This window comes from Camelus ferus, chromosome 20 (genome assembly GCF_009834535.1).
Source record: "Camelus ferus isolate YT-003-E chromosome 20, BCGSAC_Cfer_1.0, whole genome shotgun sequence".
Classification (NCBI taxonomy): Eukaryota; Metazoa; Chordata; class Mammalia; order Artiodactyla; family Camelidae; genus Camelus; species Camelus ferus.
In genome coordinates, this window is record NC_045715.1 from 18,156,264 (window position 1) to 18,170,505 (window position 14,242).

Consider the following 14,242-nt stretch of genomic DNA (forward strand, 5'->3'; position numbering starts at 1 on the left):
TTGGAAATTTTATCTGTAGCCCTTCATTCACTTACTAGACCCAGGTATATACGTCAGAGGGTTCTTTTGCCGAAAAGACAGTTCTCACTGTTAATGCTGTGTGGTGAAAATTCTACCTAATCCCATCTCTTAGTTGGATTTCCCCCAAAGCTGACTGAATCAAGGACTTGGGGTCAGATTGTCTATTTGAGAAGTGATCCTAGGAAATCCAGGTTCAAAAATAAATTAAAAAAAAAGAAAGAAAGAAAAGAAAAGCCAACTAAGTAAAGAATGACATACAGTGGACATTAATCAGTTGGTTATCATGTGGACAACTGGGCTCCATGCCACCCAGGACTAAGAAACAGGTAAAATTGTGAGATATGCTTATGTTTACCCCATCACCTCCGCACACCCTCAACCCAAGCATTGTACACACCAGGCCTCTCCTGGTGATTAGTAGCAACACCACAATCTGTGAGGAATCTCAAGGCTTTTCAAAAGAAAATAAAAATTATCCCACTCCTGAAAAAAAAAAAAAGAAAAAGGAAATCTTTTTTAAAAAGTCTCTGCACAGCTGTGCGATTTTAATTTCTAAACCGTTTCTGTGTACTCTACCCAGTAACTGGTGAGAAAGTAGCTCAGGGATGCCATTGGCTGGCTGACCCATACATAGCTGGCTCTAAATCATTCATTGGAAATCTTGCGACTTTGTGATCAGCGAGTGGGCCGGGTCCCAGGTCCAGCAGCCCCCACGCCGCGACTAACCCGGGGGCGAAGAAAAGTTTTTTCTCCGCTTTGGGACGGTCTGGTGTGGTTGTGACTGTGCCCACGGGCGGGTTTAGAGGAAGAGGAACGACCGGAAAATCATCATCTGAGCGTCAGAGAAGAGAAGAAAACGCAGGAAGTTAGTTCTACAAGGTAAGAAAGGGAGGGGACCTGCTACCGCTGGGGTGAGATGGGGGTTGGGGGTGTGGGCGCGGTAGGCGGGAGGAACAGAACCTGATGAGGCGAAAGGAGGGGTCCGCCCGAGGGGATACTTCCGGGGCTGGGGCGGGCGGATGGCTCTCCACCACTGGCTTGACCCGGGGTCAAGCCTGATCCGCGGGTAGGAGGAAGGCAAAGCAGGGAGGACATGGAAGAATATCAAATGACATCTGAAGAAACTCAACTCTGGCCGGAGAAGTGAGCTGAGGAAGGCGGAAAACTGCCTTCCCGATCGTTGTATTGTTGGCTTACTCCATGGAATGTTTAGTGAATCAATCTACCGGTAGATACCTGCACTGGGAGAGGCAGGGGGCTGCCCAAGACAGAAGCTGGGGTGCTGATGATAACAACAAGAGTTACAGGAAACTGTGACCTAGATCAGAACTGTGGTGCCAATCTCCCTGGCTGATTCTCCACGTCTCCCTAGGCCTTTGGTCCCTGCCTCTCCCGGGTGACTCATCTTATGGAGCCAGCTGCCTCTCTGCATTTCTCCCTGCCAAGCTCCCTTCTCTTCTTCCACCTGCTCAGCTTGCTGGCACCAGTCTCAGGTAGGAGTGCATGCCACTAGCATTTAGCAGTTTCTCAGAAAGGAAAATCCAACACTTCAGTCTGCAAAGAGGAAGCATGAAGAACGGCTGCGGTTGTGTTCACTCACCCTTCCATTCTGCACACGTTCATGGAATTTATCCCTATCCTGGCGCACTCCAGTAGGAATCCAACCAGAGCCACAAAGGCGAGCCATCTATAGAACTTAACAATTCTTAGTAGCTACTTTTAAAAGAGTAAAGAGGAGGTTGGGGATATAGCTTAGTGGTGGAACATCCCCTTAACAAGCACGAGGTACTTTTAAAAAAGAAACAGGTGAGATAAATTTTAACAGTATATATATATATTTTTTTAATTTCATCTTTTATTGAAGTGTAGTTGATTTACAATGTTAGTTTCAGGTGTACAGCAAAGCAATTCAGTTATACATATGCATACATTTTTTTCGGATTCTTTTCCGTTGTACGTTATTACAAAAAATTGAATAGAGTTCCCTGTGCTATATAGTAGGTCCTTGTTGTTTCTCTTTTATGTATAGTCAGTATAGTCATATGTATCTTTTAATCCCAAACTCCTAATTTATTCCTCTTCCACCCTTTCACCTTTGATAACCATAGTTTGTTTTCTATGTCTGTGAGTCTATTTTTGGTTTGTAAGATTTGTATCACTTTATTTTAGCTTCCACATACAAGTGATATCGTATGATATTTGTTTTTCTCTGTCTGACTTACTTCACTTAATATGATAATCTCTAGCACCATCCATGTTGCTGCAAATGGCATTATTTCATTCTTTTTTATAACAGTATATTGTGTTTAATTCTAAATAACCAAAGTAGTATTATTTAAATGTTTAATTAATATAAAATATTAATGATAAAATATTTCACATGTTTTTATTCTGAATTTTCCAAATTGTATATATTTACATTTACAGCATACTTCAGCTGGGGACTAGCTAGTGGCTATCTTATTGGACAGCTCAAGTTTAGGCTATACTCCAGGCACGGTGCTAGACTGGGGGATAGAAGAAAACCTCTGTAAGCACAGAGTCAGTAGAGGGTGATCAGGGTATGCTTCTCAATTTTTTGTTCATGAAGCATTAGCACTCTCGATAGATACCCCTATTAGGTATCTGTTGTTACCCACCAGCCACACACACTGGCCCTCAGAATCCTCAGCCCAAGAAGCCCCTGTGGACTTAGAAAGAACATGTCTTTCACTCCCAAATATCCACTTCCTTTCCTGCCTTAGATAGTTTGATGGCTGGTACACTCGCCTGATTCTACTGTTTTGTTGAACAGCCCAGTTTACTGTCCTGGGGCCAGCTGATCCAATCCTGGCCATGGTGGGAGAGAACACCAAGTTACAGTGCCACCTGTCACCTGAGAAAAACGCTGAGGACATGGAGGTGCGGTGGTTCCGGTCTCAGTTTTCCCCTGCAGTGTTTGTGTACAAGGGCCGGCGAGAGAGAACGGAGGAGCAGATGGAGGAGTACCGGGGAAGAACAACCTTTGTGAGCAAAGATATCAGCAAGGGGAGAGTGGTGCTGATCATACACAACGTCACCGCCAACGAAAACGGCATCTACCGCTGTTATTTCCAAGAAGGCAGATCCTATGACGAGGCCATCATGCATCTGATGGTGGCAGGTGTGTCATTTCATGTATTTTCTCACAGTTCTGGAGGCTGGAAGTCCAAGATCAAGCTGTCGGCAGGGCTGATTTCTCCCGAGACCTCTCTCTTTGGTTTGCAGCTGGCCACCTTCTCACTGTGTCCCCACCCGGTCTTCCCTCTGTGTATTCACGTGGCCTTTCCTCTGTGGGCGCACATCCCTGGTGTCTCTCTCTGTATGTCCTAATCTCCTCTTCTGATAAGGACACCAGTCAGATTGCACTAGGGCCCATTCTAACAGCCTCATTTTAACTTAATTACCTCTTTAAAGCCCTCTTTCCAAATACAGTCACATTCTAAGGTACTAGACGTTAGAGCTTCAACATACGAATTTTGCTGGGATAGAGTTCAGTCAGCAAAATGCACCTTCTTAAAATCCCCAGCGGAAACTAGAAGGAGTAGAAGGGCTGAGAAATATTTATCTCCATCCTTATTAGATACTACAGATTTGTTTTCCTAAGTGTTTGTACCAATAAACACTCTCCCCAGTTATACATGATACTCTGTACATTTTCATTAAGTCTAAAGAGAAGTTCCTCACATGTGATTTCAGTCCATTTCTTCTTTCAAGTAAATCATTTTCCATGACTGTGAAGATCAAACACCATCCTTGACCTTTTTCACCGTGCTTCCCTACTTTTCTCCTCAGCACATATCACCTTCTTACATAATATGCATTTTATTTATTTGTCTTGATTATTATGTCTCTTCCACTAGAACATAAACCTCATAAAGAATTATTTTCTATTTTGTTTCTGCTGTATCTACATCACTAGACCAGAACCTGGAGCATAATACATGCTCAACAAATATTATTGAATGACTAAGTGAATCTGCTCCATCAAGCTGTAAGTGGGCCTCACATCATGCCTGAGCTATCTCTATTCTAAACCTGAGAGCTGTTTGTTTTTAACCTTTCCCCATGAGCTTCTTAACAGTCCATGCTTTTAAACATCTTTGATGTACGCATTAGTCAGGGGAAGTGAGGTCATGCTCTGGTAACAAGCAACCCTCAAATCTCAGTAGGTTAAAACAACAAAGGTCTATTTCTAACTGAAGCAACAAATCCTTCATGAATCAGGTGGGGCTCTACTTCATACAAAACCCCCTGGAGCTTTGTGGTTCACCTTAGCAGAGGGAAAGAGAGCCCAGCAAATCACCCACTGGCTCATAAAGCTTCTATCTGGGAGGTGCTACACGTTATTTATACTTAACAATTCATTGACCAAAACAAGTCACATGGTTATTCTTAACTGTACAGGAGAGGGAAATACAAGCCTAACCATGTGCCCAGTTGAACTGAAAATTTTTATAGATAGCACTAAAAAAATACCCTTTCAGGTTTTTGTTACTAGACATTCTTTTTTTTTTTTAATAAAGGTTCTGGGACTTGAACTCAAGACCTCATGCGTGCTAAGCATGTGCTCTACCACTGAAATATACCCACCCACCTCCCACTAGACATTCTTTTAAAGTATTATAGTCCAAAACACAATCAGAACCAATCAGGACCTGAGAACACCAGCAATTATTTACAACTACGTGTCTCCAACATCTAGCAAGTTGCTTAGCACCTAGTAGGTATTTAATAAGTAGTTGTAAAGAGAAGAAGTTAAAAAAAATGAATTGCTGATATCAAAATCAGAATGGGAAAATTTCTCCTTGGGCTCCCTCTCATCACAGACATTCATAAATTCATTCCATAAATACTTAACAAGCTTCTCCAATGTTGAAGTTACTGTTCTAGAAACTGAGGAAAAATCAGTGAGCAAATTACATAAAGATCCCTGCCCTCATGGAACTCACATTCTGGAGGGTGCAGAGAACAATAAATGAAATAATTAAACTGTATTTTATATCAGATGGTGATGAGTACAGTAGAAAAAGCAGGGAAGAGACTAAAAGTGAAGAGGAACATGGAGGTAAGGGAATTATACATAGAATGGTCAGGCGAAGCTTCACTGAAAAGATGGCAATTGAACAAAACCAGAATGAAGTGAGAGGGTGAGCACCTCTGGGGCTCATTGAGAGGATCCAAAGTGAAGTCCTGTCTAGCACAGCACTGAGACGGGGTCCTGATAGGGGACATAGAGTTTATTGTTCATACTGTACACTTTTGAGAGTGAGGGGAGGCACTGACAGTAATTACACAGAAACCACTGGAATAAACTAGGACTGCCCAGGAAACTACAACATGTGCCCATCTCATTCTTTTCATTTGTTCATTTGTTTGTTTTTTGTTTGTTTGTATTAATACCTTTATTATGGTATGATTTCTGTACAGTAAACTACACATATTTCAGATGACACTTTGATGAGTTTTGATAGATATATGCACCTATGAAACCACTGGCACAATCAAGATAGCTAACATTTCCATCCCTCTTGATAAATATTAATTTTGCCTTCTTTCCCTTTCCCCCAATATTAGTTGTAGTGAGAGTGACTGACATGGAAATTATATACTAAGCCTGGTGGCCGCATAAAGAAAATGAGTAAGAATTTGGCCAGGGGGAATTTGGCAAGGCTTCAAAATAGAAGTGGCATTTAAACTGAGGTTTCTGGGAGTTTACTGGCTTTAAAGTATGACCTCACGTCCAGTATCAATGTAATACACTTTATCTTTTTTTTATTAATGGAGGTACTGGGGATTGAACCCAGGACCTCGTGCTTGCTAAGCATGTGCCCTACCACTGAGATATTTACCCTCCCATACTATACTTTAAAAGACATGTTTGAAGACTGGAAAAGCCTTTAAGACCACAAAAATCAATGGCACTTCAGTCCATCAGACCAGTGGAAGTGAGTTTTGAGGACAGCACAACCTTCCCAGTGCATCTCAAATATAACTGGTAGGAGACCCCATCTTTACGCAGAAGGAAAACTTTGATTAATACAAAATATCATGGAAGTAGGGTTTCTCCACCCTGTGTCCTGACTCTGTTCACAGCCACACTGCAGAGCTGACCAGCATGGGCTTGTGTGTGGCATGTATTTTCCATTCTTCCCCTGTAACCGTGACCCTGGCCTGGCCTGCCACACTCTGAATTGAGTTGTTGTACAATTGTGTGTTTAGTGTGTTTTGATATGGTTAATTGGCTGGCTGGTTTTGTCCTTCAATCTATTGTTTCATGCTTGCCTTTATCAAACCCCCTCAACACGTTTTGTAGAATTTCTTTCCAACTTGCTGAGTTCTTTCATCTTATCCTAGTTCAAAGTTTCAGTGTGGGCCTTTCACTATGCAACTAGTTTTTTTTTTTTAATCCTGGAAAGATCAAATTGAGCAGGAAGCAGTAAGACTTAAGTAACTGCTTTAATTTTATCTTTGATAGAATTTATTGGCTAAGCTTAACAAAGGGATTACTTAAAAGAAGTTTGGATGGTCACTGGATACCTGGCTAAGGGGGCAGAAGTCTCCTAGGACCAGGCATTTGTAGCTCTCAGAAATCAAGTATTCTCTTTTAGTGAGGATTCTTTGAAGGATAAAATAAATTAGGAAGAGTCTGGATTCTTGGGTCTTTTGATGATGTTCTGCTGACATTAAGGAGGTGATAGTGTTACTTTAAGGATCACAGGAGCATCGAGACCTAATAGGTGGATATTGTTAAGAGACTAGAAGAAAATTACCTAATTGACTGAGCCCCTGGAAGGTAAACATCTCTGAATTGGGGTGGAGGTTGGCTTTGCACACTAGCTCTGTCCATTCTCCTAAAAACCAGCAGCTCCTTATGAGTATTAGATTGCTGTGGCAATGTGAAGCCCCAAACCAGGGGAGGAGGGAAAGTGTCTCGAGGTCAAAAAATTTAAGATCCTGCCAACTTGGCAGATTTCTGTCCTTACTGTATTAACCTAGAACTTCAGGAAGCCAAGGTTACTGAGAAGTCCTCCCAGGGCTTCTAAACCTGCTTATTTCTGGACATACCAGGAATGGGAAAATTAACATCTCTAGGTGAATGAATCAATCAACAAACATTTATTAGGAGGCAGATAGATGCTCCTGTGATGGGGTCTGTAGGTGGAACACAAAGAAAAGTGCAATTTAATCCTTTCTCCCCTTAGAAATCTTACAGTTTGGGGACATAATGGTCTCCTGGTGTTCTCCAAAGTCAAGGTTTTCTTCCTTTCTTTCCTCCTTACTGTTTTCTTCCTTCCTTTCTCCCTTCACAGAAGGGAGTGCATGGAAAATGTATCATCTGGACACCGGCCTCCTGCTATCTCCCCTCTTGCACTGGCTCTCATCACTAAGAGCTGATCTTCTAAGACACTTGACCTAAGACACCATTACCTTTTTAGCTGAGCCCTGGTCTCTCTCCCCAGGCCTGGGCTCTAAGCCCCTTATTGAAATGAAGGGCCATGAGGATGGAGGCATCCGGCTGGAGTGCACATCTGTAGGGTGGTACCCAGAGCCCCGTGCAGTGTGGAGGGAACCTTCTGGTGAGATCATGCCGGCCCTGGAGGAGGCTTACACTGTGAACGCAGATGGACTCTTCAGGGTCACCATGGCTGTGATTATCAGAGACCACTCTGTGAGAAACGTGTACTGCTCCATCAACAACACCCTGCTCAACCAGGAGAAGGAAACTGTGATTTTCATCCCAGGTTAGTTCCCTGCTCCCTGGAAGCCCAGTTCGTGATGGCAGGATCCTCAGCAGACAGATTGGAGCCTAGCATGGGGAGGGGGAGGTAGGGGCGTGGGACAGAAGTGTCCAGGGTCCTGGAGAGCTGGAGGCTGCAGCTGAGCTGAGGCCCCTGCCCCTGTCACAAGGGAAAAATCAAATCGTCTCAAAACACCTGAGTAGGAGGCCTCTTCTGTGAGGGTAAATCTGATCATTTTTATTCTGTTATAGTCCTCATCCTGCAGCAATTTTCAAATATTTAGAACAATAATAAAATGATGGAGAATGATAGGGGTGGGTGGCTACTTGCACCTGGTGGTGTCCCTTCCTGCTCATGAGATTGCCCAAGGGATACAGTGAGAGAGATTCTCTGTTTATAGACATTCATAAAGTCATTAAACAAATACTTAACAAGCAACTCATATGTTCAAAGCACTGTTCTAGAAACCGAAGATAAATCAGTAAACAAAATAACATGAAGGTCCCTTCCCTCATGGGGCTCCCATTCCAGAATGGCCAAAGGCAATCAATGAAATGATCATTAGTTAAAACAAGGAGTGAGATAATTCATTAAACTGTGGATTATGTCAGACGGAGATAAGTACTGTAGAAAAAATTAACGGAGGCAGGGAGGCGGGAGGGTTAGGTGCCTAGGTTAGTCATAATTGTAAATAGGATGGTCAGGGAAGGCTTCACAGAAAGATGGCAGTTGGGGAAGTGAGGAGTGAGCCTGGCAGATGTTTGAGGACTGAGCAAGCGAGGTAACGAGAACAGCATATGCAAAAGGCTGAGGCAGGAGCTATCTGGCAGTCTCAAGGACTCCCAAGAAGCAGGTGTGGCTGGAGTGGCTTGAGTACAGGGAGGGTTGTAGGAGATGAATTCAGAGAGGCAATGGGTCCAGACTGAAGCCATGTAGGCCGTAAATGGACTTTGGCTTTTCCTCTGAGTGAGAAAGGAAACATTGTAGGGTTTTGAGCCAAGAAATAACATGATCCCATTCATTTAGGCTGCTGTATTGAGGACAGACTGCAGAGGGGCTGGGCAGAAACAGGGAGCAGGGCACTGCGATATGCCAGGCAAGGAGGGATGGCGGCTCATACCACATGGCGGCTGTGCTGATTCAACGCAGCTTCAGGGCGACTCCAGGTGTTTCTGCTTTTTTGTTTGCTGGGCCCCCAACCCCTGCAGTCATTGTCGGGTGAGCCAGTGCAGAGCCAAAGTCTCTGTATCTAGCTGGGATTTCTGAGAGAGAAGCTGCCAGACCAGGGACCTGAGAGGCTCTCATCCTGGGGCTCCCTTTTCTCACTAAATGGGAATTTTTTTTAACTCCCTTTCAGAATCCTTTATTCCCAGCACATCTCCCTGGATGGTGGGCCTGGTTGTCATCCTGCCTTTTCTGCTTCTCCTCATCACTGGGAGCATCTGTCTCATCAGGAAACTCAAGCGGGAAAAAAAGTTTCTGTCTGTGCAAAAAGGGGTTGAAAATGAAGAGAAAGAAACTGCACTTAAGGAACTAGGGAAACAATGTGTGGAAAAAGAGAAAGAACGTCAAATAAAAGGTAAAAGAGTAGGAGGACAGTTCACCCACCAGCATGCAAAGGACACAGCTCGGGCAGCTAGAAGCCTGGGAAAGAGAGAGAGGACATGAATAAAGGCAGCAGCAAGGGCTTATGGAACTAGAAATAAATCCCAGTCCTAGTGTCACTGTCCTAGTAATAATCCCACAGACCCCGCTTTCTTCCATTCTGCAAATATTGCATCCGTTCACCTGCTACCTATAGCAGTAGATTTTTTTATGGCTATAATGCAATGTTTTATTATTTTAATTTAATTCAGTTTTTTATTGAAGTACAGTCAGTTACAAAGTGTCAATTCCTGGTGTACAGCACAATGTCCCAATCATGCATATACATACATATATTCGTTTTCATATTCTTTTTCATTAAAGATTATTACAAGATATTGAACATAGTTCCCTGTGCTATACAGAAGAAATTTTAGGTTTGCTTTCGTTCAACAATCTACCACTTTTTTTTAAATCTATTTTTATATATAGTGGCTAACATTTATAAAGTACTGATAATATCCAGTCCCCTGATCAGATATTATTTCTGGTATCTTGACAGTTTCCTAGGCAGCAGGGGAGGGGGCTGGTGGGGTTCCCAGAAAAGGCCAGCATTCATCGTTTAAGACAAACTCAAATTGTCTTAGTTCTTCTATTGAGGACATTCATTTGTTTCTGTTTCTGTTTCTTTTTCAGAGCAACTTCAAGAAGAATTGCGTAAGTTTAGCATTTCCTGAACTACTCCATGCATGATTTGTATTCTGCTGGGTTAGCTGTTATCTCACGATAATCTCACCTCTCTGCCTATCCCGTTGCAGGATGGAGAAGAACCCTCTTACATGCGGGTGAGCACCTCTGACCTTCCCCCGGACCCCAAGCTTTCTCCCCACTAGCCCCTCAGCAGGACACATTAGAGGAGATGAACAAGGGGGCCCAAGGCTTTCTAGGGGGAGCAGGGGCCTGGGATCGGTTCATAAGCAGTATCCCACCAAATGCTGTATCCTACCCCTGCTGTCAGGGAGTCCCAGCAGCTTTTAATCAACTCTATCACTAATTTTCCACTGTCCTTTCTATTTTAGAATAATTTCATCTGTGATTACCAAAGGTCTACCACACAGAGTGAACCTCCCAAAAGGTTACATTTTGGTAGTTGTTGCTCATTGGAGCCTGGATTAATTTGAAAGAAGACAATACCAGCTTAGCTATTTATAACCTGGGAGATGGTATAGACTCACAGTGGGAGAGCCATGTGTGGCAAAGGCAGTAAACTTCCCAGGCCTGTCTCAGGGGTGTACAAATAGGTACCAGAAATGCCTTCCTGCTCCAAGAGAACACTGACACTCCGTGTAGAGCCTGTCAGGGGAGGGGATCTGGACAAGTGGGAAGAGCACAGTGTCTGATTGCCCAGTCCTAACGAGCACTGTGCATCTTATGATTTGACACCTTTAATGGAAAAGCATCAAAGAATCCAGGCTTTGCTAGATTCCACGGCACTTAGACCTCTCCTCTTCCCTCTTTTGAATTGCAAACTTATCACAATCAGACATGTCAACTTGGAGAAAGAAGCAAATCATTTTAACACAATGATTTTGTCAGATGTAGACTGACTAAGTGATGGTAACCGCAGATGGGAGAGGTCTGCAGAATGACAGGGGTCTGAAGCGTAGCTGTAGACCTCAGACCCACGTTAGGAAAGCAAAACTGGGTGGTTATGGTTCCCCCTACCTTTTACCATACACACCTCTCAGGTAGCAGGTTACTTTGGGGGACATTATCCTTCTGTCTAACCCTATGAAAGGGGGCCCTTGTTAGTCATTTGAATCAGTTGTCACCTGGTTAAACTAGTAGAACACAGAGGATCAGTAAAGGGCCCCTTATTGCCTTTATCTTTGTAGGGAGGAATTGGCCTTGCATGGCTTAATTGGGAGAGGGGGACAGGATAGGGCCTCTTTGCTGGTTTAATCCAAATGGGGAAGTTTCTAACTAGAGTCCCAGGGATCATGTATCTTGAATAGAGAAGGGGACAGATCTGAGCATGTTGAGAGAAAGTGGGAGCCATTAATATCAGCTCATTTGCTAAACTTTCTATATTTCTTAGAGCCCCAGTTACCCTCTACTTGGGCAATGTTCCTTCCACTCAAGACATGGAAGTGCAGCCTCAGTCATTCTGTCTATGAGCTGCCTGGGATCTGAGATCAAGGGCCTTCATAGAAAAGATTGTTACCTAGGGGAGCTCCCACCAGCTTTGGGGGATCTCTCTGGGGACCAGAAATCTCACCATCTCTTGAGATCATAGACCTAAACCTGCGACTTCCTCTGCAGCTGATGTGGTCCTGGATCCAGACACTGCTCATCCCGAACTCTTCCTGTCAGAGGACCGGAGAAGTGTGAGACGGGGCCCCTCCAGGCAGAGCATACCTGACAACCCGGAGAGATTTGATTGTCAGCCTTGTGTCCTGGGCCTAGAGAGCTTCTCCTCAGGGAGGCATTACTGGGAGGTGGAGGTTGAAAACGTGATGGTGTGGGCTGTGGGGGTTTGTAGAGACAGTGTTGAAAGGAAAGGGGAGGCCTTGCTGGTTCCTCAGAATGGCTTCTGGACCCTGGAGATGTTTGGGACCCAGTACCGGGCCCTGTCCTCCCGTGAGAAGATTCTCCCCCTGAAAGAGCGCCTTCACCGGGTGGGCATCTTCCTGGACTACGAATCTGGAGATGTGTCCTTCTATAACATGAGGGACAGATCGCACATCTACACATGTCCCCGTTCACCCTTCTCTGGGGCCCTGAGGCCCTTCTTCAGGCTGGGGTCTGATGACAGCCCCCTCTTTATCTGTCCAGCGTTTATAGGGGCCCAGGGGGTCACAGTGCCCGAGGGCGGCTTGGTCCTTCACAGGGCAGAGACCCACCACAGCCTCCAGGACCAGTTCCCTGGTCTCAGAGCCAAGTAGAGAAGCCCAAGCCACCGCTACTACCACAGCACAGCACCACCCCCGGGGAGGAAAACCACCCTCCTTCCTCTGGTCACAGAAGAGAATTTCCTCCAGAGGTCCCCTGACACCCTTCAAGCCCCAGCCCCATCTCTCCCTCATTAGGCTGTTGCTTTTGTTCAGTTGCATGTAACCATGGGGCAGGGGCCAGTCTCGGACACTAGTGATGCCACATAGCTTCCAACCAAGAAGAAAGTGTGAGAAAATGACAGGCAGAAAACCGGCTGCTTTAACATCGGAGCGAAGCTTTCAGCCTGATACTGGAGTTGACATCAGAGACTAGGATTTGGGGCAAGGGCAAGAGGATGCACTAGGATGTAAGAAGGGAGGGGGAGACCACAAATGGAGGTCAGAGATAGAGGAAGTGAGACCAGAGAGGTGGGCCAAGGCTATGGATGTATTTAAGCCCCACCATTACAGCAAAGGGGTCCCAGGAGGTGATGATCCACTTCCAAGCCACCATCAAGATTTCCAGATCCCACAGTAAAGCTCCCCAGGCCTAGACTGGGACGGGAGGAATGAAGGACAAGGGCACATCTGGTGCCACACCTGGTCTGGCTCAGGTGTCCCTACAATAAACAAGGAGTCAGTACTTAGTTATTGAGCATGGGCTAAGGTGTAAGGTCCCAGCTGAGCAGGTCACCATCGGACCAAGTGGATCTCAAGGTTCAGGTCAATGGGAAGAGCAGTGCTTTCCAGCTTTTTGGCCTCAGGATGCCTTTAGACATTTAAAAATGATTGAGGACCCTAAAGAGCTTTTGCTCATTTGGGTTATATCTATCAATAGTTGTAACATTAGAAATTGAAGCTGAGAAAATTTTTTAATGTATTTATTTATATTAATATGGTAAAAAGCCAATTATAAGTTAATATAGAAACATGTTTTATGAAAATAAAAACTGCTGTTTCCGATGCAAAATAAATTTTATTGAGAAGTGTGGTATTCTTTAATGTTTTTGCGAATCTAATGCCTGGCTTCTAGAAGGTGGCTAGATCCCCACATCTGCCCCTGAATCAGTGTTGGGGTATCACAGGTCATGTAGGCTCTAGATAACTTCACTGTAAGAGAAGGAGAGCAAAAATGGCAAATAATGTCTTAGTGTTATTATTCTGGAATAGTCTGAGCTTTGCAGACTCCTTGAAAGTGTAATAGGGACCTCCATCCTGAGAAAGCTGCAAAACATGTTTTGAGAACCAGGATAGAGGATCCCGGAATTGAGTCAGGTATCTAAAATGATAGCTTAAATGGTAGTATTTTTGACTTTACAGAATACAGCCACCCAACTGTAAAACTTGGCTGCAAAATAACAAAGGTATTTAAGAAGCGCAAAGTTGTATTCCTGCAGTTACCAATGGACATGTTCTGGAAAAAATTAGGAACATTGAAATAGGTGATTTGTTGAGATGGAAGACTGGGTTATTAATGTGTATGTGCATGTGCTGTTTTTATTTTTGGAACAACTTTAACTAAAATCCCCAGACTGCATGTCAGAAGCAAGTGCAACCAATAACTGCCTACATTAATCTTAAGCAAGTTGCAGCTTTTTAGTGTTTCAGAATGCCGTAAAAGGAGGCTCTGAGTGCGTCTGCATATCTTTTGTCATTTGCTTGTTTTTCAGTTTTTTCTTATTGTTCTTTACGGTATTTTGGTTTTGTTTTGGGGGTAATTAGGTTTACTTATTTATTTATTTATTTTTCTTTTTTCAGATATGTTGGATTTTTTTTTTTTTTAATGGCGATACTGGGGATTGACCCCAGGACCTCATGCATGCTAAGCACACACTCTACCACTGAGCTATATACCCTCCCCTGGCCCTGATATTTTTTCATTAGAGTTTACAAAACACTTTCACTTATGCAGTGTCCTTGCTTTTTTATAGCAAGTAGATTTAT

At 43.9% G+C, this 14,242-nt stretch overlaps 1 protein-coding gene across 2 annotated transcripts; it reads left to right on the forward strand.

Moving 5' to 3' along the window:
* Window positions 1-672: 672 nt before the first annotated feature.
* LOC102514714 (butyrophilin subfamily 2 member A2) lies at window positions 673-13,284 on the forward strand. 2 transcript variants are annotated; one of them, XM_006182225.3, is made up of 8 exons: window positions 673-900; window positions 1,394-1,514; window positions 2,816-3,163; window positions 7,503-7,784; window positions 9,139-9,360; window positions 10,062-10,082; window positions 10,184-10,210; window positions 11,688-13,284. In XM_006182225.3, exons 2-8 carry the CDS (start codon window positions 1,430-1,432, stop codon window positions 12,308-12,310), a joined length of 1,608 nt encoding a protein of 535 aa, XP_006182287.1. In that variant the 5' UTR covers window positions 673-900; window positions 1,394-1,429; the 3' UTR covers window positions 12,311-13,284. The 2 variants fall into 2 exon arrangements, with proteins under 2 accessions (XP_006182287.1, XP_032319252.1); XM_032463361.1 differs by lacking the exon at window positions 673-900 and adding an exon at window positions 941-1,249.
* The last annotated feature ends 958 nt before the right edge of the window (window positions 13,285-14,242 follow it).

Coding starts and splice junctions, on each gene's coding strand:
- LOC102514714 (XM_006182225.3), top strand. CDS start 1,430: ATGGAGCCAGCTGCCTCTCTGCATTTCTCCCTGCCAAGCTCCCTTCTC. Junction 1,515..2,815: donor CTTGCTGGCACCAGTCTCAG/GTAGGAGTGCAT, acceptor TTTGTTGAACAG/CCCAGTTTACTGTCCTGGGG. Junction 10,083..10,183: donor GCAACTTCAAGAAGAATTGC/GTAAGTTTAGCA, acceptor ATCCCGTTGCAG/GATGGAGAAGAACCCTCTTA.